Here is a 23,044-nt window from a genome sequence, read left to right as displayed (position 1 = left end):
TAGAATCTGTGTGTTAAACTGTGCAACAGGCTGCAATTTATTATCAGAAGCTGGTTCCTGTTGCTGCCTTTATCAGTCTTTGCTCAGTTCAAAAAGAAGTGATGAAGTAATTTCATTTTGACATTGACATTAGCAATTACTGTAAGTTAGTTCATTTGTCTAACCTTCTGGAACTTCCACAACTGGAGACAATGTTTGATGGTAATCACCTGACTTGTAGGAACTGATCCACCACCATTGCAATGATACATTGTTTTCTTGTCTTCTTGACACTAAGATTCTACAAACTTAAAATGTAGTTAGGGAGATGAAGATCTTACACGTAGGCAGCAAATTGGCAGTCATTAAGACTATCATTGAACAACATTCCATGCGTATTCTTTCCAACACTTTGCATGCTGAGTTCAAATCATGCTATGCTGACATTGCCTTTCAAAAGCCCCAACCTACTGCATTGGTTTAGTGGAACTGAAAGAATATCAGGCCAGATTTTTTGTAGTTTTTCTTCTGGTGCTTTGCATCCTAAATTCAAATCTTAATGTGGCCTTCTTGGCTGGTACACTTGACCCATCACCTAGTTTAACATTACCACCAGGCACCATTGATGTGTGTGTGTGTGCATGCATGCATATCTCTCTCTCTTTCTCTCTCTCTCTCTCTCTCTCTCTCTCTCTCTCTCTCTCTTGCATGTGAGAGAGAAGCCTTTGCTGGTTTGGATATGTGATGTGTATGAATGCAGACAGCTGCATAAAGCAGTGCCAATCACTTAGAGTGGATGGCACCTGTGGAAGAGGGAGACCAAGGAAGACATGGGACGAAGTAGTGAGGATTGATCTCAAGATGTTGGGGCTCATAGAAGAGATGACAAAGGCCCTAGATATTTGGTGATATGAGGTTCATGAGAAAATCTGCCAACCTCAGTAAAACTGAGTTCTGGAAGTGCTGTGTGTTCCACCCACATGTAACATTAAAAAATTTGTTTGCACTCCCACCCCACCCCATTAAACCAAACTGCATCTCCTCTTCCTCGCATTGCCTCTTTATCATGCACTCTGTTTATCTCTCCCTCCCTACCTACCCCTGCAGTCCTGCCCTGCTCCCTGTATCATTGCTATCCCCTCTATACCCAAATTTCACCAGTCATTGCATCCCTTCTCCCCTTCCTTCCTTCTCATTCATGGGAACCCCTTACTCAGGCACCCTTACCAATGCTCTACCATCTCCACCATCTCCACCATCACTCCCTCTTGCTTATTCACTCTCTCCCTCTGACTCCCATGTACTACTTTCTCCCTCTCATACTGCCATCTATCTCCTCTACAGCAAAGCCCCTTTTTTGCTTCCCTCTCTCATCATATGGTGCTAGCCCTAGCCCTAAGCCTCCTGTACCCCACCCTACTCTCAAAGGATCTTTGTCTTGCAAGTTACTTGGTGATCCCACTGGTGCTTGGTGCCATCTAAAAAGCATCCAGTCCACACTGTAAAATGATTGGTGTTTGGAAGGGCATCCAACCGTAAAAACTCTGCTGAAATAGACAGTGGAACTTGGTACAATCCTCTGGCTTGTCAGCTCGTTTCCAGCCATCCATCCCATGTCATCATGGAAGACGGATGTTAAATGATGATGATGATGATGATATATTTAGAGTATTCTAACATGGAGGTGGGGTACTATGTACATCATAATATACAATAATTAAATTTTCTCTGTTCGTCATTGTTTTTAAAATCTATGTTAGAGAAGCAGCAACAACTTTTTTTCATCAAATTAGTTTGATCTGTTTGTGTTATCAACTATTTCCCTTTCCACAACCAATTAAACAAGCAGTGAAAGTGCCCAAATAAATGAAGTAAAGTAACTGGTTCAAGGGCCTGGTGAGGTTTGAACCTGATCACCAATAGTCTGTTCCTTTAAACTTCCCAACCTATTTTTACTTGTTGAACATGACTCCCTATTTTTTTTTATATCAACTCAATTACAACATTTGAAGAACTTAACACAGTCATTTCTTGGCTCTTAGCCACATTGGTTTTCTCAATTCTTTCTCTGGTGTGTATTCATACGATCTACTAATTTTCTGTCACAAACATTTTGGCAATAGTTCTGCCTATGTTACAGCAAAATCTGTATTTTTTAATCTATATTTCTTCACTTGTTGCTGTGTACCTCTAAGTAAGGAAACTAATTCTGCCAGTCTAAAGTTTAGTCCTTTTTTTGTTTTTATTGTTTCAAGAAATCATTATTGTTCTTTAAATAATAGAAATCTAATAGAATTAAACATTGTTTTTTTTTATTACCAAAAGAAATAGTTGAAGTCTGCACCATTTGTTCTTTTAATTTGTTTAAACATCTCAAGCTATGAAGCTGTGGCTGTTGATTTGAACAACGGCTCCAATATGGGCGTATGGTTAAGAAGAATCCTTTGCAACCAGATGTTTTCTGGTTCAATTCACTGTGTCGCACCTTGAGCAAACATTTTCTACTATACCTCAGGCTTTGTGAGTGAATTTGGCAGATGGAAACTGTGTAGAAGCCCGTTGTGTGTGTGTAATTAGGGTGTTCGGCCTATGATTTTAATTTTGTGAGGTCAATTTCTGGCAGTATGTTGTGTCCTTGAGTGTCACACTTTTTGCTCCAGTCCACTTGGCTGGCAAAAGAATGAATTGTATTCCAAAGGGCCAATGTTGTCACATTGTGTTACACTGAATCTCCTTGTCCATGGAGTGCTTAGCCATTTGCATGTTAATTTCACAAGCAGGGTATTCTGTTGATCAAATTAGCTGGAACACTTATCGTCCTAACCAACAGAATGCCAGTTATATATATATATATATATATATATATATATATATATATATATGTATTTATGTGTTTGGGTTCCCCCACCACTTAACAACTGGTGTGATTTGTTCATCTTGTAACTTAACAGTTCAGCAAAAGAGTCTGATAAAGTAAGTACCTTATTAAAAATGTAAGTACCAGGGCTGATTCATTCAACTAAACCCTTGAAAATGATGCTCCAGCATGGGTGCAGTCCAATGAGTGAAACAAGTAAAACAATATTTTTCATCTGTTGAGATTAAAAGGTTGCATTAGAGTAGGCTGCAGAAGTCTTTTGGGTTTATCTCATGGAAGAAGAATTTAACTAAACAGTGATCAAGGAGTGTCTGCTATAGGATATTGCGCAATCTACATAAGTATGTCTTTATTAACCATTTTCTTACTTGGACCAAAAACAACATACAAGAACTTGACAGAAAAACTAGAAAGCTGTTGGCAATGTATGGAGCTCACAACCAAAATCTGATATTAACTGGTTCAATTAAAGAAGCCAGTCATTTTGTCACACAGAGGAGAAAGTAATAGGCAGAGTAATTATTTGAGAAACTGTGCATGTCCAAAAGGTTTATATATAAAACAGCAACAGGAAGAAAAGGCAAAAGGTGTTCAATCTGGTCGTAACCGGCCAAAATTAAATCCCCTTTATTTGTTCAAGCCGGTCATATCCAACTGTTCTACAAAATCGCTAAAAAAAATAAGCAAATCACGTTATTCAATTCTCGTAGCTTTGAGAGAATGCGAGATGAAGCCTTTCCCACCTTTATTCAAGTATAAATATGGGAAGGAATCGATGTGATGTTCAGGACCCTGTATTGTAGAGGATATGACTGAGGAACAAAGGGACCTAATGGTAAAACAGAAGGAAATAATCAGAACAAGAGCAGAGAGCCAACTGGTTCATTTGGGAGTTGTGACTGTGATGGTGTGAAACATGTGACCCAAAAGGTTGATGGAATCCTGAAGTGTATTCCAGCAGAAGATCAGAAAGAAGGGGCTTGGTGAGATCTGCTTCGATTTTAGTAGGTGAACTGTTTGGAGGAGAAAAAGAAGAAGAAGAGAGGAAAGCAGGCAGACAGAAGGGGCCGTAGTGGAAGTGGAGGTGGGTAAAGGCCTGAGTTGCATAGAAAAATGGTTCCAAGACAATGGAAACATACCAAAGAAGGTGTGAAGGTGTATCTTCAATGAAATTACCAAATCCAAAAAGAAAGGGTTCAACACTGTTAATTGAAAGCCTAAAACAATGGAATCGTTGAAAAACATTGAAGGTGCCAATGCTACTTGGATCCTATATTGCAGAGTTCCATTGAAACAGGTTCTTCATAAATAACCAGAGATAGTATTTTGAGAGCTTCAGTTTATTTGATGTGCAAACAATTATGTTAACTTACCACCTTAATAATAATAATAATAATAATAACAATAATTATTACCATAGTTATATTTATATGATTTTTTTTTTATCAGAAATTCTCAAACGAACTCCAAAAACCAATCCTGATTCCAAAAAGCTGGACGAAGCTGTCAAAGCATTGAAAGAAGTTCTCACGTGAGTTTTAGGTGATTTCTGTAAGAATGGCTGTTGCGATTTTACTTCACAACCATTAGGGTCTAGTTTTGAGTCCACTGCATAGTTCTTTTGGCAGATCCCTTCTTACCATAGCTTTAGGTTTATATTTGGTGGATGAGAATCTTGTACAAGTTAACTGCATGTATATATATATGTGTGTGTGTGTGTGTGTTATCATTTAATGTCTATTGTCAATGCTGGTATGGGTTATGCGTATGTATGTGAATATGTGTGTGTATTTGTATGTTTAGTTTAAACCCAGGGCTTATGGTTGTGATCATGTTGTGACCAGTAGAGCAACTTGACCTCACTAGATGACATCGTCCCCCTTCTGAGCCAGTCCATCATATCAGATTGCTGGCTGCAAGCCCAATGCAGAAGATTCAATGTTGTATACCAATGCACCATTCACAACATAATAAATAACATCTCTATCCTGCTGTCTCCCCCCCACTCTCTCTCACCTTCCCCTGCATTTCCTTCAGGTTGGGTAACCACGTGCTTCCTTTGCGGCAGCACACCTGTTTCTGATCTTTCTCTCTCTCTGGTCAGGTAACCATGTACCTTCTCTACAGCAAGACACCTGTTTCTGTCTGTCTGTCTCTCTCTCTCTCACTATAAACCTTTCATCATCCGACACAAGATCCCCTCCTCCTCCAATGCCCCCTCCCCTCTCAAAGCCTCTTTGCCTTGCAATGTCATTTGGTGACCCTGCCAGTGCTGGTGCCACTTAAAAAGCATCGAGTCCACACTGTAAAGTGGTTGGCATTTGGAAGGGCATCCAGCTGTAAAAACCCTGCCACAACTGACCTCCCCTGTGCCGGTGCCACGTGAAACGTACCCAGCTCACTCTGCAGAGTGCTTGGTGCTAAGATGGGCATCCAGCCACGAAAAGAAACAAAGCCATGCCAGAACAGACACAGTGCAGTCTGGTGCAGGCTCCTGCTTGGCTGGCTCCTGTCAAACCCTCCCTCCCATGTCAGCATGGCAGGGGGAGGACGTGAAACGATGAGGATGATATAAGTATATGTGTGTGTGTGTGTGTGTGTGTGTGTGTGTATATGACTGTATGTGTTTAAGTGTGTGAGTATGTATCTTATGCATATACCTGTGTGTGTGTGTGTGTGTGTGTGTAGACATGTGTATATATGCGTGTGTCTCCTTATCCTGACGTTTTGTAGTAGTTGTAAACTATTGTCACTCTTGTACCCAGTAATGCCATTCATTCCCAATATTCTGCAAAAGCATTTCTGGCATGGGTCAATATTACCTTATTTGGAAATGAATGAGGGTTGGCAACAGGAAAGGTATCCAGCCATAGTAGAAGATGTCTCAATAAATTCTGACTCCTGCAAGCAATGGAAAGGTGAATGTTAAACTGATGATGTTGATGCTGTATAAAGCGCATTCTCAGAATCCTTTGTACGAAAGGTCTTTTATTCATTACTGCTTCATTAGGCTGACATTTCAATTTAGTGAGTCACTAATTAGCTGCTATAATAAATCTGGTGTGGTTTGTATTTTCGTATTTTTCAGCTGATTACTAATCTCAAGGCTATTTCCATTTCTAGATACATTAACGAAGACAAGAAGAAGACTGAAAACCGTGTGGAAATGTTTGACTTATTTAATGACATTGAGTGTTGTCCTGTAAGTATCTAATTTACTGCTTGGGCTTCGTTTGGTTTAATTAACCAAGTTGCTAAATATCTTGAAAATATGCTTATATTAAAAGATCAACGAGTGATGATAATTTCCAGCAGTTCTGCTATACCGTATTGGTCTATGGAACTTGTTCATGAGGATCTGATAAAGTTAATTAGCATGTCATCTGATTGTAATTACAGCCAATTTCATTGGTTGATGAAGATTTTTAGAGATTTTGTGTTTTTAGTAATTATTATATTTTTTTTTGTACTAATTTTATGTTTTTCTTTGCCAGCCTTATCTGCTCTCTTCACATCGGACTTTCCTAAAGAAGGTCGACACTATTGAATTATATGGTTCTGTCATTCCAAGAGGAGAATCTTTGACTTTGTTCCTCTTTAGTGATAGCCTGTCTGTAAGTATGTTAGTTTTGTTTCTCTTACTAAAACTACTAGCATCCTGCCTCTCATTGCTAACCCCCCTCCTCCCACTACATTGGTACGGACCTTTCTTGTGTTGTTGACTTTTGCTTAAGATTCCGTTAGTTTCATCTTTTCATTTATTTAACGCAGAACACATAAAGAAAAACTATTGCTACATCTATGCAAATGTATTCTGTGGACAATTTCAAATTCACAAAATGAGAACTGCATGACCTACTCCAAGAAGGTATCACAGAATGCTGTAATTCACTGTAAAAAGCTCATGATAAAAGTAACAAAAAAACCCCCAACAAAACTCACAATGTTTTCTCATTGACTTCTCAGTCACTGTAAACATTTATGTTCTTGTTTTGGCTTTTCTACTGCTTACCAACAAGTTCATATCTTATTATATTGCAGTGTTCAAATTTTAACAAGGTCAACATGATTCAGTACTTCCAACATCACCAAGTGATGAGGTTGAACTTCTGGAGTTAGACTTACTAAACCATAATCCCACAACTCCTTTTTCATTTCAATAATATTTCTCAAGAGATTCTTTCAAAAAAGCAGATGTGAAATTATTTCACTGAAAACTGCCATGTCTATTACTTCTGTTAATGAACTTCACCGATCAAACTAACTGGTCCCTTACAATAGATAGGGGCTACTAATCTGGTTCCTGTGACGGACAGTGGTTACATAAAAACTAACCTAGATTCTACAATGGATGACAGATACATAAACTTAACATGGTCCTACTGTATCAGGTGAAACTGATAAAATAGATTCTGTTATTCACCCTAGTTTTGTAGACCTAAAATATTTGTTGGTTTTTCTTTTTCTGTTTAGATTTGCAAACGTCGACTCAAGTTGATGAACAATGCTACTAAAAGTCCTTCCAGCCATAAAACGCCACAGAAACCATTTAAACATTTAGCTTTGTTACCATTAAACTCTATAAAAGCTGTGTTGGACATGAAAGAAACAGACAGTAAGTACCAATTGTCAAGATATACAGTCTTCTTTTGCCTTCTGTTTCTGTAGAATTTGCAGCTCTGGATTTAGTAGTTTTCAGGTTCTGCTAGGTAGGGGACCATTTCATGAAATTTAATCTTTTATCTTGTGTCACTCATTGGACTGCTGCCATGGTGGGACACTGCCTTAAAGGATTGTAGTTAAAGAGATCCACCCCTGCAATTTTAAAGCCTGGCACTTTTTCTATTAGTCTTTTGCAGGGCTGATAAGTTACGAGGATGTAAACAAACCAATGCTGGCTGTCATTAGATATATTAAATATAACAGTTTGGGTATGAAATACAAAATATGTCTATATGGATACCTGAAAAACAAGAGAAAGTAAAAGGTGGAGACTTTCAGATGATGAGTTTTTAAGTATAAATATATATTTATATTAATAGATCCAACTTACACAAATGACAGAGAAAAATTAAAGGGAAAGATGAAAGGTGTTAGGGTTAGGGCAACTCCCAGAAACAGCTGTCAGACTCATCACACCTTTCATCTTTCCCTTTAATTTTTCTCTGTCATTTGTGTAAGTTGGATCTATTAATATAAATATATATTTATATTTAAGAGCTCATCATCTGAAAGTCTCCACCTTTTACTTTCTCTCGTTTTTCAGGTAAATATATATATAACATATTTTGTATTTCATACCCAAACTATTATATTTGATATATCTAATTTGTTTATCTGCATAACTGCCTCCATATCTGCTCAACTTGATCCCTTATAAAGATATCAGAGTCTCAGTTTGAATTCTTTGAGCACTACTAAATGTCTTTTATGCTGAGAATCTCTGGATCTCATCTGTTCACTATATATATATATATATATATATATATATGGTGCCATGTTTAAAGCACCCAGTACACTCTGTAAAATGGTTGGCGTTAGGAAGGGCATCAAACTGTAGAAACCATGCCAAAACAGACAGCTTCATTAGGTTGAAGTCACTGTTATCAGATTGTCAGGTGTGTTCTTTTTGTATTTTTAACTTGGCCTTGTAAACTCTAAATTATTTTATAGTTGGACTGAATATGTGCTTATGTACAGAATTAATTTATCAATTGATATAAATTTGGTTGTTGTTTAAAGTATTAAGTTGTATTTTCTTTGTCATAGCTTGTCAAAATGCCTTTGGTCTCACCTGTAACAATGGAGACAAAGATGAATGGTATGCTTTTAAAATGGACTGTGATATTCCAAAGAGTGAATTTCAGATGCTTCTTTGTCGGTCGATTGCTGATACCTTATGCCGTACAGACTATGTAAGTGAAATTATCCAATTTCGTCTCAATCTATAAAACCAGATTTGCAGTAAGAGAATACTATTAACTTGATGTTATCTTTTTTTCATAAGACATACTTTGAATGGAATGTTTGAAATGGAGTTCTTGAATAATATCATCTACATTTACAACAGATTGAGAGTGAATCAAAAGTTTAAATCTTTTGCAAAACTCAGGAATCTATAAGACTGGGAAATAAATCCAGCTTTTGTACAAGAGATAAATCTTCCTGGTGAGGAGGCTAGTCTATCAGAGAGAATTCCCCAGAATATTTGCTAATTCTTAGTTCTCACAATTTGGTAAATTTAGATTGTCTAAGAACGATGTGTATTCACTATGGCATAATATATCTCTGGCTGATTTGAATTGATTGACTGTGTAATATCATCATCATCATCATCATCATCATCATTTTAATGTCCATTCTCTCATGCTTGCTTAGGTTGGACCAAGTTTATTCAGACAACTTCTCTATGGCTGATGCTATTCCGATTGCCAATCCACACCTATTCCCAGTATTTTCCTCATGGCCAGGCATGTTTTGCACAGAATATATCAGAAATGAATGGCACTGCTTGTCTGACAGGACACTCATTTGCAACAATCACATGATGTTAAGTCAAGGGGAGAGAGACACCCCCCCACACACACACACTCTCTCCCCCTATCTGGAGCTTGGTGTAGCCCTGTGACTTGCTGGGTCCTGTCAAACCATCCAATCCATGTCAGCATGGAAAATAGATGTTAAATGATGATGATATGCTGGGTGTGTCCCAGTGTCCATGTCTAGGGGTTTCATTGTTATAACACTGACACACAAACTGTAGCTGGTAATATTGATAAAATAAATTTGTAAATGTTCTGAAATAGAATAAGAAGTGCTAAAAGTGGTGTGGGTTATGTTTGAAACTTGCAAGAATAGTTTGGAATTGAAAGGTTTCAAAGTGCAACATGGTAAAGTCCTAGAACCATCGCAGAGGGATGTGGGACTTGCTTAACATTTTGGAAAGACTTCATTGTTGTGCTTTCGTCATCATTAGTGAAGAGTGTGATCTCTGGTAGCCTGACAAGGGATGAGGATAGTGTGAGATTATAGAGAAATACATCTAGAAACTGCTTAGATGACCTGTTAAATAAAGTCAATGGTTTCTGCTAATGGGGTGGCCTAATTAGGACTAGAGATGGTTGAGGTGGAAGTGGGATATCAAGAAAAAGAAAGAGGTAAAAGAAGTTCAAATAAAGCATTTACAGCTGTTTCCTGGGAAGTGTGAAGCTGATGGTCTGTGTTTACAGAATGGGGGAGAACATGTAAGGTCAGGGATGCTACAGAGAAGAGAGAGAGAGAGAGAGAGAGAGAGATAGAGATTGGTTGGGGAAACCTTGCAGAGCTGATAGAGTGGTTGAGTATTTAGTTCCTTGTTTCATGTACACTGGTGTGAAGGCACATGGCCTCGTGGTTAGGATATTGCACTCATGATTGCAAGATTAGGGTTCTTATTTCCAAATCAGGCAGTACATTGTGTTCTTGGGCAAACCATTTCAATTCATATTGCCCCAGTCCACTCAGCTGTAAATGAGTAACCTTGTGATGGACTGGCTTCCCATCCAGGGGGAATAATGTTGTGTTCTCAGTCATTTACATGCCATGGAGGTTGGGTAATTGGCTGTTATGAGTCCTGCATCTTGAGACAGTAATGTGCAGGGGTTGATAATGATGTAGACAGGTGAGACAAGTGATATGAAGGTAGAATGAATCTTAGTTGAAAGTGCTGGATGTTGATTGTGCCAAAGAAAGACAGGAAGAAATGGTGAAATCTTGGGATGCTAAACCTTACAGATTAAACTGGCACACAAAAAGGAGTGGCACTGTGCCATAGTGGGGTTGATATTGAAGTTGTTTTTTTTTTTTTGTGGTCTTTCTCTTGAGATAAAACCTGAAAGGTTTATGTAAAGGTTTACTAAGTCTATTGGAAGGAATGCAAACCATTATAATTCTGGGGAGGACAAATATAATTCTTCTTGTTTGTCTCTGGTCATTAATCATGTGATCTAGTTAGAGGTAATTATTGTAAGATGTAGTTGGATGGGTATGCAAATATCTATATTTGAAAACACATTTGAACCAAAGGAACATGATAGAAAAACTGATGTAAGAAAAAAATTGATAAAATCTTGCTCTTGTTTTCTCAATATTGAATTATAATTTTACTATTTATTTAGTTGGATATTTACTTAAATTTTTATTTGGTTTATTAATTATTCAAAGAAGAAAAAGGAAAAAAAAAAAAGAATAAACTTGTGTTTCTTAATCTGAATTGAAGTTTTAAATCTAATCCATTGCTAAGCATTCCCAGGTTTGTCTTTTACTAGTTTCTCCTCAAAGAAAATCTTTACTTTTCTATTGTAAATCATAAACAACCATTCTATAGGTTCCATTATAAACTGTTATTGTTTCAAGTTCTCCACTTGTTTCAATAATTTTTCTACAAATAAAAGACATATACACAAATAAAAGACATATACACCACAACTGTTTAGTTTCTCATGGAATACTTTACACATTTTATTTACCTCATATTTGTTATGTCTTACAATTGAGCAGATCTAGATCAAAGGTATTCTATCCATGATCATCTAAACAATACGTTTAGACGTAGTGTGTCTCGTGCCACAACATGCAATGTGCCATCCTCCTTTTTAATACCAACAGGTGGTCATATGAGGGAGATTTGATTGTTATTTCATGCAGCTTGACTGGCCATGTTAAGTAAGGCTCCCTCGTTGCCTTGTTTTGTGTTGTGGAATGGCAGAAACCATAGTGTAGTTGATAATTTAATCTAGAAATATATGGTTTAATTTCTAATCCCATTGGGGATTGGTCATGTCTTTCATCACTCTGAAGCCTATAAAATCATTAGCAACCCCCTGTAAACCCCCACCTCACCCCCAATTTCCTAAATTTGTGATGTTGATATTGCATCATTGTGATAAATTGTTTGTTTGTTTTTTTCAGGAGAAATTTTTCATCACTGTTGATGGTCAGACATTAAGTGTTGACACAAGAGACTTGACACGGAGTAGAGCTTTACGGTACAGCACCATTTTTGAATTAATTTCTTGAGTTTTTTCCTCCTCAGTTTTTGGCTCACTCCACCTCATCTCTCAGCTCTCACTTCACAGCAACAAATTCATCCAATTTTCCCTGATTTTCAGCTGAGTATTTCACACTCAGTATCGTCAGTACCATTTAATGTCTTTCTTTGCTGGTATGGGTTTGATCATTTGACAGGATCCAATGAACGAGAGGACTGCATGAAGCCTAGTGCCTGTTTTGGCATGGTTTCTATGCCTAAGACCAACAACAGTACAATGTGTACTGCATGTTCTTTTTCATGGCATTGGTATTAGTGAAGTCAGCAAGACAAAAGACGAGAGAGGTGGTTTTATGCCAGGTGTTGAGAGGGACAGGAGCAAGTCTTTTGCGATAGAGCTGATACATGGCTACCCTGCATTATATAAGGTTGGGTGGGAGCAACATGTGTATCTTTGGTAAAAGTTGGATGAATCTCAGAGGATATAGAAACAGTTAACAATCCTCGAACTGCACTCTTAAAATCTTGCACTAAGAATAAGAGCAAGGTAAAATTACTACCTGCTTTTATAGCCAAGTTGATGCAAGTAGTTTATCCCATCCCACTCCGACTTTTAGTTCATGCAGTTGAAAAAAACCCCACATCATTTATGAGATGATCCAATATAAGGAAGTAAGATCTTGAATCAATATTATCTGGTTCTTGTAGATTATATGGTGCCAGGCTATTGCAGTCACGGCTAGTTTGACTATTCTACCCACACCAGATGTCTGATTTCTGGGTGTTGTCGGCTTCTGTTTGTGTTGCTGTAGATTCCCTTGTTAGAACCATTTTGAAGTAATGGATAAATAAAAAGCATAAATATGTAGATGTATAAAAAATAAATAAAAAAGAAGTTTTGTTTGTCTGTTGTGATGTCCATGTGCAACTCTCCTTCATCTTACCCAACCCCAACCCTAACCCAACCAAACTACTTTCCATTCGTCATTCTGTCACTTGCACCTTCACACACCTTCACTTCCGTCCTCTTTCTTTTCAACCTGAGCTAACCACGTATCTCCCTTACAACAACACATCTGTTCCTGACCCGTTATCAGACTCTTTAACCTCTCATCGCCTGGCATTAAACCACCTCCCTCAATACTACTGCCCCTCCCCCACCTCGGTTAGAGGAGTGGGTCTTGTCTTGTGAGATACTTGATAATCTCCCTAGTACTGGTACCATGTAAAAAGCACCCAGTACACTCTGATGTGGTTGGTGTTAGGAAGAGCAGCCAACCATGGAAACCATGTCAAAGCAGATAGTCGAGCTTGCCAGCTGCTGCCGACCCGTCCAACCCATGCCAGCATGGCAGACAGGCGCTAAATGATGATGATAATCATGACACTTGTGTGCGTGTGTGTGTGTGTGTGCGCACACACACACACGCATGTGTGATATATATTTGTGTGTGTGTATACACACACACACATACATCTATACATGCACATAGACTTTTACAAAGAAAAGGTTGACACTGGCTTTGAAGTGGGTTTGCTCACTTTCTTCCGTGTTGAGCAAGTTAAAATTTCAAAGTCACTGCCAACTTCTTTCTTGTAAAAGTTTAAACATCTACTCTACTAAAAAACTATTAGGTTTTCAATTTAATGTTAAATTGTCTTTTTGTATATAACCTGACATAAAGACAAGCACAAACATGTGTATATACATATACATATATATATATATATATAAACACACACACACACACATATAATGAGACATGGTTCTATAACCTCTTGGATCTTGTCAAACCATCTAATCTATACGAGCATGGAAAATGGATATATATATATATATATATATATATATATATATATATATATTTGTGTGTGTGTGTGTGTAATGATGAGTGTTTCCATATATGTATGAATATGAAGGCAAAAATGAATATATAGATGTGTAGCTGTATTCACTCATCTCAAGATGTATTTGTGTAGAAACCATTTCCTTTTCTACAATACCATTTATACATTCAAAATCTGAAGTTTGTCTTCATTTCAAATGTATTTATGCTTTAACAGCTCAAGTCACAATGACTGACTGATAGAAATGCTATCAGTTGAAACACTACCAAAGGCATTATACTGCATTAATAAGTAATTTGCATATCATTTTACCTGTTTGCAGCTATTTAACTTGTAAATTAGCATCTCACCTGTCCACGGTTGGTTTATTGTTGTTATCATAGTAGGGAAGAAAGTGACCTGGGGATGGTTGTGTGCAGGTTGATAGAACACAAAACTAAATCAGACACACTTTTACTTGGTTTTTATGCATATTTATAGAACTTGCTCAAGCAATTAAATCCTTTCATTATTATAAAGAAGATTGCATATGTTTTTTGTTTGCCTTTTTGTTGCTCATTAATAAACACGAATATATTTCTATTTCTTTCCAGAATCCGTAAAAAAGTTGGTCGTGCCTTTTCTTTTAGCAAAACGCCAGCTCAGTTGAAAAGGGCCGTGTCGAGTGTAGCAAATGGTTTGAGTCCTTTTATGAAGGAGGGTCTTGGAGCATCTGTGAGCACTCTGGGTCGCAGCTATGGTTACTCTGCACATCGACCGAACAGTACACTAAGTTTGAATGTAAGCTTTAACTATCTACTTCCTCCTTCAATGTATATGAACATGTGTGCTTGAGAAGCTTTCTTCTCAAGCATGTTGTCCCAGGCCAACCAAAGCCTTGTGAGTGGATTTGGTAGACATTGAAAAGAAGCTTGTCATGTGTATGTATGAATATGTATATATGTGTGTGTGTGTTGGCACCCATGCCAACGTCTCTTTCATTGAACACTAAACTTGGCTTGTGAAGACCTGTTGGGGCAAGCAAAAGCGAAATCGTGATGGCACCTGTACCAGTGGAGCACTAAGAGCACCGTCCAAGCGTGATCGTTGCCATAGCACCATTTGAGTGTGATCGTTACCAATGTCGCCTTCCTGGCACTTGTGCCAGTGGCACGTGAAAAGATATTCGAGCTAGATCGTTGCCAGTGCTGCTGGACTGGCTCCTGTGCAGGTGGCACATAAAATACACCATTTCGAGTGAGACTGTTGCCAGTACCGCCTGACTGGCCTTCGTGCCAGTGGCACGTAAAAGCACCCACTACACTCTCAGAGTGGTTGGCGTTAGGAAGGGAATCCAGCTGTAGAAACTCTGCCAAATCAGATTGGGGCCTGGTGCAGCCACCTGGTTCATGTGTGTGTATGTGAGAAGGTATGTGTGTTTGTGTTTGGATAGGGGCCAGTGACTTTGCTGTGTGCGTGTGTGTGGGTGTGCAGATGATGGTGTGTGGTGTGGGTGCTGGGAAGTGGTCAGTGCTTGTGTGGAGTGGGGTGGAGGTGGGGTGTGTGGGTGGAGGGGGTATCGATGAAGAGAGGATGTAGGTGTCAGAGCAAGAGAGGAGGGGAGAGGTGGGTAGGAATAAAGAGAGGAAGTAGGTGTCAGATGAGGAGAGGAGGGGAGTTGAGTCCATGTGGTGCAAAGGAGCGAAGAGAGAAGATTAATTCCTGTTATATATATATATGTATGTAGGTGCCTAGACATCATGTGATGGTTGTAAACAAACCTCACCATCATGCAAGCAGTGTTGTTCATTGACATTTTACATAAAAATTAAAACCACGTCTTCTTTCCTCATTGATTATGTAATTTTTCAAATTGTTTTCTTTTAAAGGAGATTGATTCTACTCTGAGTCACATCAGTGAAGTTCCTTTGGCTGTTGGAGACGACACAGATTCAATTAGTCTTGATGATTACACTCTCACTGTAAGTATTTAGTCCTCTCTTCTGTGATTCACTTGGCTTCCCTCATCCACACAACAAGAAGCCACCAATCTATGGGAAAGTACAACTCATTGCTGTAAACAGGTCTCACCGTTGGGTAACTGATGAGTGTTTCTCCAACCTGCTTTCTTTAATCCTTTTAATATCAACCTGCCTGGGACTGCTGCTGGTTTAACATAAGTACGTCCTCTTTTAAAGCAATGTCAATTGACATCTTCCGTCAAAATTTCATGCTTATTTGTGTTCCAAACACCATATTAATAATGACAAAGTTATTTTAATAAATTCTTCATTATTTTCACAATTAAAATAAAAGCAGTGTAGCCCCTAGATCAACCAATACCTTGTGAGGGAATTTAGTAGATGGAAACTGTGGAAGCCTGTTATGTGTGTGTGTGTGTGTGTGTGTGTGTGTGTCCCATGACCACCACTTGACAACTGGTGGTGGTTTATTTATGTTGCAATAAATTAGCAGTTCGGCAATAGAGATGGATACAATAAATACTAGACTTAAAAAAGAACAACTGGGGTTGATTTGTTTGACTAAAAATCCCTTCAAGGTGGTGCCCCAACATGGCCACAGTTTAAGAAAAAATCGAATTTTTACAGCCAGATCATCAGATCTGGCTGTATAAAAAAGAAAGAAAAAGTCCCAACTTGTAGGCTGTTGATCTTGAGATAACTTGTGATTCAGTTTTTCTTTCTATAAAATTGCTCATATCAAGGAAACACTACTGCTCCATGACCATCTCTCTTCATGAATGGCACTCAGCCGGGGTCTACGCGACCACTCCAAGTGCTGGGTTTCACTATCGTTTAGATTCTCTTCTTATGAAATCACATTGTTAGCACAGGTAGAGTTTCATCCTAAAGATTAAGCCTTCTCTTTAGAGCCAGAAGATAATTCAGTTACCGACAGCAGTTGACAACTCTACAGAACTCAAGAATGGCCCACAATAGAAGACTGTTTCCATTTCTGAGATGGAGCTGTTGTTACACACACACACACACACACACTGACATCTTGGACATCCCCCAGAGAAAGGTCACTCAGTTGAGTGGCACCACATCACCGAGGGACCATACTCTTGCCTCTGACCCACAGGCATCCTGTCACTTCCTCTGTTTTTCTCATCACCATCATTATTTAAGGTCTCTGTCTTCCCCACTGATATGGAGTTGGGCAATTTTCTCAGTTGCTACTATAATGGTTTCTGTCCCTTGGAGCTGGTTGGTCTTGAACCTTCACTATTCAGGCATCTTAAACCACTCTTCACCATTGTTGCACTCCCACGCCCTTTTCCTCACACTGTCCACTATGTCCAACCCTTCTTCCCCTGAGCATCTCTCCTTCTGGGATCTTCTTGTCGATGTCTTTCTTGCATGTGTTGACCTGAAGCAGCTTAATTTAAACATCAATTCACTCCAGTCTCAGAGGGACTGCAGCAGCCATGGGCTCTTTTCCTTCTTTTATACTCAGCAAGTAAAAAAAAACAAACAAAAAAAAAAAACAGAATAAAAAGTTGTCATGGATATTTCATAAAAGAAGAATCATTTTTAGAATTGGTATTGGTAACATTTGGCTAATACAGTTTTACTTCTAACTATTTGGAATAAACTTTTCGTTTTATAGCTGGTCATTTTTTAGAAAATAACACAGCAGTTGCTGCAAAATTAATGGCAAGTTCCAAAAACACAAATTTTAAGCTCGCTCTCTCTCTCTCCACACACATATACATATATATATATATATTTAGTAAGTACAAAAAGAAAATCTTGCAATTTTATTGTAGATAAGAGACATTTGTAATTCTGATGTCAACAGTAGTGAAAATCAAATTATAAATGAAACATTTATGTAAATAAATACAGCAATTGAAGCTATGTTGTAAATATCATCAACTTTGCAGAACCCACACAAAAATTAGATGGAAATAAGTGTAAAACAAGATTTTTCAAAATATATTTTTCCCCTGCAGCATTCCCAGTGGTGAAAACATGCCATTGGCCATGTTATAAGGGAATGGAAAACCTGTAGAAATTGCTAGAAACAGGCTAAATGCTATGAGTCCCCACAAGTAGCACGTGCCAGGTAAACTTAGAGATTGTTTCTCAACCACAGCTCATGGTTAATTTATATTTGTCACAAGTAAATATTTAGTTTTTATTTTCTCACTGTTAACTTGATTTCAATTGGTTGTTTTCTTAGATCTATTCATATTTCATACTGCACACGTTTTTTTTAAAAGTACATTTCACTTTTTTTCCCTTTTTATTTTGTTGCTAAAAATGTCATATTTTATTGGAAAATTCGATATTCTCAAGTGGACCACATTATTTTACATCATCTGAAATATCATTCCTTTCATATTTCCTCACAGAAGGTTCTTCTTTAGGAATGTCTTTGACTATGGAGATGTGTCCATTAGCCTTTACGTGTTTCAGCCATTGGATTGCGACCATGCTGGAGCACTGCCTTGAAATAGTTGAATTGAACAAACTGACCCCTTTTGTTTCTTTTGCTGAACCACTAAGGGTCACATAAACAAACCAATACTGGTTGTCAAGGGGTGATGAGGGACGACAGTTGCTCATGGTCACAGTTCACCTTTCTTCATCTAAACCCATGTCCACAACACTTCTAAGCTTCCATTGCCCCTCCTCCTCCTCCTCTTCTACCCCCTCCACTGCTCTGCTTATCACCCATTTCAAACACACCATTGCACCCACACACACCTACACTCCTTCCTATTCCATACATGCACACATTCCTCCTCCTCCTCCACCCACACCCGCATTCACACTTCCACCTCCGCACATACAGTAGTGAGCATCTAATCAAGCCAGACCTACCTTCCTTGTCACCCCACTTCCACCTGACTTCTCCATCCAGGTTGACTCACCTACAACATGCAATGTATGTCAGATCTCCTCACATACATATACACAAACACAGAGCATACACTCACACACACTTTGTCCAACTGCCCCACACACATTCGCTCACCAGATGAAAACAGGGACAAGCATAAACACACACACATGTATGTCTGACTGCCTCTTACACTCACACATCTAAAGAAGGGTAGAAGAACACACACATGCTACTTGCAGACTATGCACGCACACACACACGTCTGATAGCCTCATACACATATCTAATATAACTTCACACACATACTTCCACACATGCAACCACACAAATACACAGTACACATGCACACAACGCTTCACACACACACTGTCCCCCTGGAAGATACCTCTCCTAATACCGGATTCCCTGCTGTCACTTCAATTCTGTTCCATATAAGGCGCTTCTCATATTTCCTGCTGCTCCATACATTTCCATGATTCTTGTTATCCAAGAGTGTAGAAGCATATCGTATGCTCTCTAACTATTATTATTATTAAATTCTGCCCTGTCATCCACCCGGGGGTCAATAAAGTACCAATCAAATACTGGGGTTGATGCGATCAACTTACCCCTCTCCCCACAAACTTCAGGCCTTGTGCCTGTTGTAGAAACTATTATTATTATTATTATTATTATTATTATTGTAATATAATGTGGCAAGCTGGAAGAATTATGAAGATGTTGGGCAAAGTGCTCTGTGGCATTTCTTGTGGCTCTTTACATTCTTAGTTCAAATATTGTTGAAGCTATCTTTGTCTTTTGTCCTTTCAGAGATCGATAAAATTAAGGTGCTGGGGAACAATGTAATTGACTAAACTCCCTCCCATGCTGGTTTTTGTGCCAAAATTTGAAACCTTTATTACCATTATTATTAAGGTGACAAACTGGCAGAAGCGTTAGAGCATCAGAGAAAATGCATTGTGCAATTTGTTCAAATCCTGCTGAGGTCATCCTTTAAGGATTGATAAAATAAGTGCCAGTTGGGCACTGGGGGGGGGGGTCAATGTAATTGGTCAACTCTCTCGCACAGAACTTCAGGCCTTGTGCCTTTAGTACGAAAGGATTGTTTTTGTTAATGAGCTACATCAGTGTCTTGCTTGATTAGGTTGTAATCTTGAGAGATTTTAGCAAAAATTTTACTTCACTTACAAAGGGCAGGAAATATTGCGCTTCTCATTTGCAATGTGAAACTATTGTGTTTTATTAAGAAAATATGTCACCGGTTTTGATGGTTCAGTTTTAAAGAAAGACTTGCCTGAAATGTTAATGGAATCATTTTCTCCACACAGCCTTACACATAACCTTGTTGCTGCAGATTGACCCCTTGAACTGTGGGTATTGCTCTGTAAACGACAGGCTCCCTACCAGGAACAAGTGTGGCTGTGTGATAAGAAGTTTGTTTTCCAATCACATGGTTCTGGTTTCAGTCCCACTTCTTGGCCCCTGGACAAGTATCTTCTATCTTAGCCTTGGGTTGACCAAAGCCTTGTGAGTGGATTTGGTACATGGAAACTAGAAGAAGCCTATCATGTATATATGTGTGTGTGTGTGTGTGTGTGTGTGTGTGTGTGTGTGTGTGTTTGTCCCCTATCACTACTTGACAACAGATGTTGGTTTGTTTACATCTCTGTAATTTAGTCATTCAACAAAAAGCAATTATAGAGTAAGTTCTGGGCTTTATAAATAAAAAAGGTAAGTACTGGACTAGAAATTCTTCAATGCAGTGCCCCAGCATGGCCATAGTCTTCTAATGATTGAAACAAGTAAAATAACAGATAATACGCACCACTTGCCACTCACGTCTCTTCTATTTATGCCATACAGGAAGAAGAAAGCCCATCGAAATATTCGACTTTACCCATTATTGGGAAAAAATTGGCAGATTACCAGTCAGATGGTACCACCAATACCTTAAACAAGTATCTCTCTCGTTCAACTAACAAAGGTCAGTAAAGTATTTCTTGCTCTTTTCTTGTTTTTGTTGTTATACTTTCTTTATTATTTTTATGAGGAAAAATTGTATTTGTTGTTTGAATCTAGCCATCATCCTATCTCTTGTACAAATACATTCAGCTCTGTCACTCATACTTTGGAAAGGTTGGTGGGAGGGGGGGGGGACTGTGATTTGAGGGAGATTTGGTTGCTATTTCTTGAAAGTTAGAAAACTAAAGGTCCTCATTTTTCACATTCATTGGAAGTGTCTGTGTTTGTGGCGTTGTATGTTTGTGTGATATTGTCTGATATCCAGTATGTGTTTAAGAAGACAAGACTCTGCTACCATTGGAAAAATGGATGTGCCTGATATGCAGAAAAAGAAGTTGGTAAAGACTCCTTACCACTGTACACCATACACGGTGGGTGTTGTGGGATCAGAATGACAAAGAAGGTCGGATGTGGTGGGGGTTTTCAAAAGGCTTCCTAGAAATGGCTTCCTAGAAATTGCCAACTTCTGCTGCCTCAGCCGATTTAATTAGCATGATTTACATTTGACGGATATTTTTTGTCCTCATCTTGTTTGTTGTTAACACGTTTCGGCTGATATACCCTCCAGCCCTCATCAGGTGCCTTGGAGAAATTTCAAACCTGGGTTCTCATTCCTAAGGTATTTTTCAATGTTATTGTTATTATTATTCAGGTCACTGCCTGGAATCGAACTCAGAATCTTGGGGTTAGTAGTCCATGCTCTTAACCACTTCATATGCCCGTGCTGAGGAAAATGCCACCCACTCATGCAAACATTGTTAAAATGGTGATGGATACTTTTCGGACTCTTGCATCTTTACTGCACTCCTTGTTTCTCTCACATCCATTACTCATCCTCTCTTCTAGTCACTGTTCTGTTTGTCTGTTAGATGTGATTGGCTTTGTCTGCATTCCACCCTGCCTTCCAGCACTCTACTCATCCATCACTCTATTCCATTATGACGTCTGTATAACAAAGTATGTCAATTTGATCTCTCCTCTACATGGTCAACCCCTTTCCATCACCCCCTCCCCTCCCATGTTGCCCTTCATTGACATTCACCATCCTCTCTACCACCACCTATCTTTGTTGCTCTTCTTCAGCCATGTAGCTATCATGCTCTCCTTTCCACTATTTACTCCCTTGTTACTGCCTCCCCCCCTCCATCATTTTTATCCTGATACTCTCTCTCTCTTTCTTTTCATCAGCTCAGTCATCACTCTCTACTTCTACTGACTTCTTCTCACTCACTTCTACTGACCTCATACCTTAAGGTGCCACCTGGACACTGCATCGCCAATATTTATCTCTTTGCACCTACCATTGATTCATTTTTCAATCTCTCATCAATGAGAATAGCCATGTGGCTCTTCTCCAAGAACTTGCTCTGTTCCACCCTCTTCAAGCCCCCCCCCCACTTGGCTTTCATAGTCTTGCATGCTGCATGGTGACCTCACTGGTGCTGGTGCCACATAAAGAAGCACCCAGTCTACACTCTGTAAAGTGGTTGGCATTAGGAAGGGCATCCAGTAATAGGAACCATGCCAAAGCAGACACTTGGACATGATGTAGACCAGCTAGATCCTGTCAAATGATACAACTCATGGCAACAGGCAACTTGGACATTAACTTGGTGATGATGATGTTGATGATGATTATATATGTGGTCTTCTGACTTGTCATGGAGAGCAGTAACTCCAGAAAAGAACTTGCTTGGACTATGATGACTTTGTTAATCCATGCCAACATGGAAAGCGGATATAAAATGGTTAGAATGTGTGTAAGTGAGTGTGTAGGTTGGTGAGCAAGATGGTTTTTGTCTGATATACAAAAATGCAGACATGGTCATGTGGTTAAGAAGCTTGTTCCCAACCACAAGGTTTTGGGGTCATTTCCACTGCACAATACCTTGGACATGTGTCTTCAGCTATAACCCTGAGTTGACCAAAACCTTGTGAATGGATTTGATAGATGGATACTGAAAGGAACCTTATATATCTATCTGTGTGTATGTGTGTCTGTACATTTGTGTTTCTCCAGAAATCTCTTGGCTACTGGCCAGAGATGGTGTTTCTCCTGTCAGTGGCTTTGTGCCTTCAAAGATGTTTCGAATAAGGTATTCCTTACTTACAAAACAAGTAACGATTAGCAACTGGTAGAGTATCCAACTGTAAAATAATGTCTCAGTATTCATCGAACCCATACTAGCATGGCAAAACAGATGTAAAAGCAGTGTGGACGAATGAGACAGTGGGCATTTGAGCCTTTGTCCATCATTATCATTGTTTTTGTGTCCACTTTTCCATGCTCTCCTATGACCAAACATGTTTTTATGGGAAACTGCGAGTGAATGGCATCATTTGTATGAGGGTCACACTCATTTACAACTAGAAATCAAAGCAAGGAGATGCACACACACACACACACACACACACACACACACACACACACACAT

General features: G+C 38.8%; 1 protein-coding gene across 5 annotated transcripts in view; it reads left to right on the top strand.

Moving 5' to 3' along the window:
* The window catches only part of LOC106881851 (protein ECT2), a 132,733-nt gene that overhangs the window by 88,519 nt on the left and 21,170 nt on the right, over positions 1 to 23,044 (top strand). For all 5 annotated transcript variants that reach the window (XR_016241345.1, XM_089350132.1, XM_089350133.1 and 2 more), the window contains 9 exons: positions 4,307 to 4,388; positions 5,981 to 6,059; positions 6,352 to 6,471; positions 7,331 to 7,472; positions 8,627 to 8,772; positions 11,807 to 11,883; positions 14,327 to 14,513; positions 15,602 to 15,694; positions 20,451 to 20,571. Coding sequence is in view for 4 of the 5 variants with exons in the window: in XM_089350132.1 (XP_089206258.1) it covers positions 4,307 to 4,388; positions 5,981 to 6,059; positions 6,352 to 6,471; positions 7,331 to 7,472; positions 8,627 to 8,772; positions 11,807 to 11,883; positions 14,327 to 14,513; positions 15,602 to 15,694; positions 20,451 to 20,571 (1,047 nt within the window). In the remaining variant the exon portion in view is untranslated. The remainder of the gene's footprint in view (positions 1 to 4,306; positions 4,389 to 5,980; positions 6,060 to 6,351; positions 6,472 to 7,330; positions 7,473 to 8,626; positions 8,773 to 11,806; positions 11,884 to 14,326; positions 14,514 to 15,601; positions 15,695 to 20,450; positions 20,572 to 23,044) is intronic.

The sequence above is a fragment of the Octopus bimaculoides genome, chromosome 4 (assembly GCF_046866305.1).
Source record: "Octopus bimaculoides isolate indiv1 chromosome 4, ASM4686630v1, whole genome shotgun sequence".
Lineage (NCBI taxonomy): Eukaryota > Metazoa > Mollusca > Cephalopoda > Octopoda > Octopodidae > Octopus > Octopus bimaculoides.
This window is presented reverse-complemented; position numbering and strand designations above follow the sequence as displayed.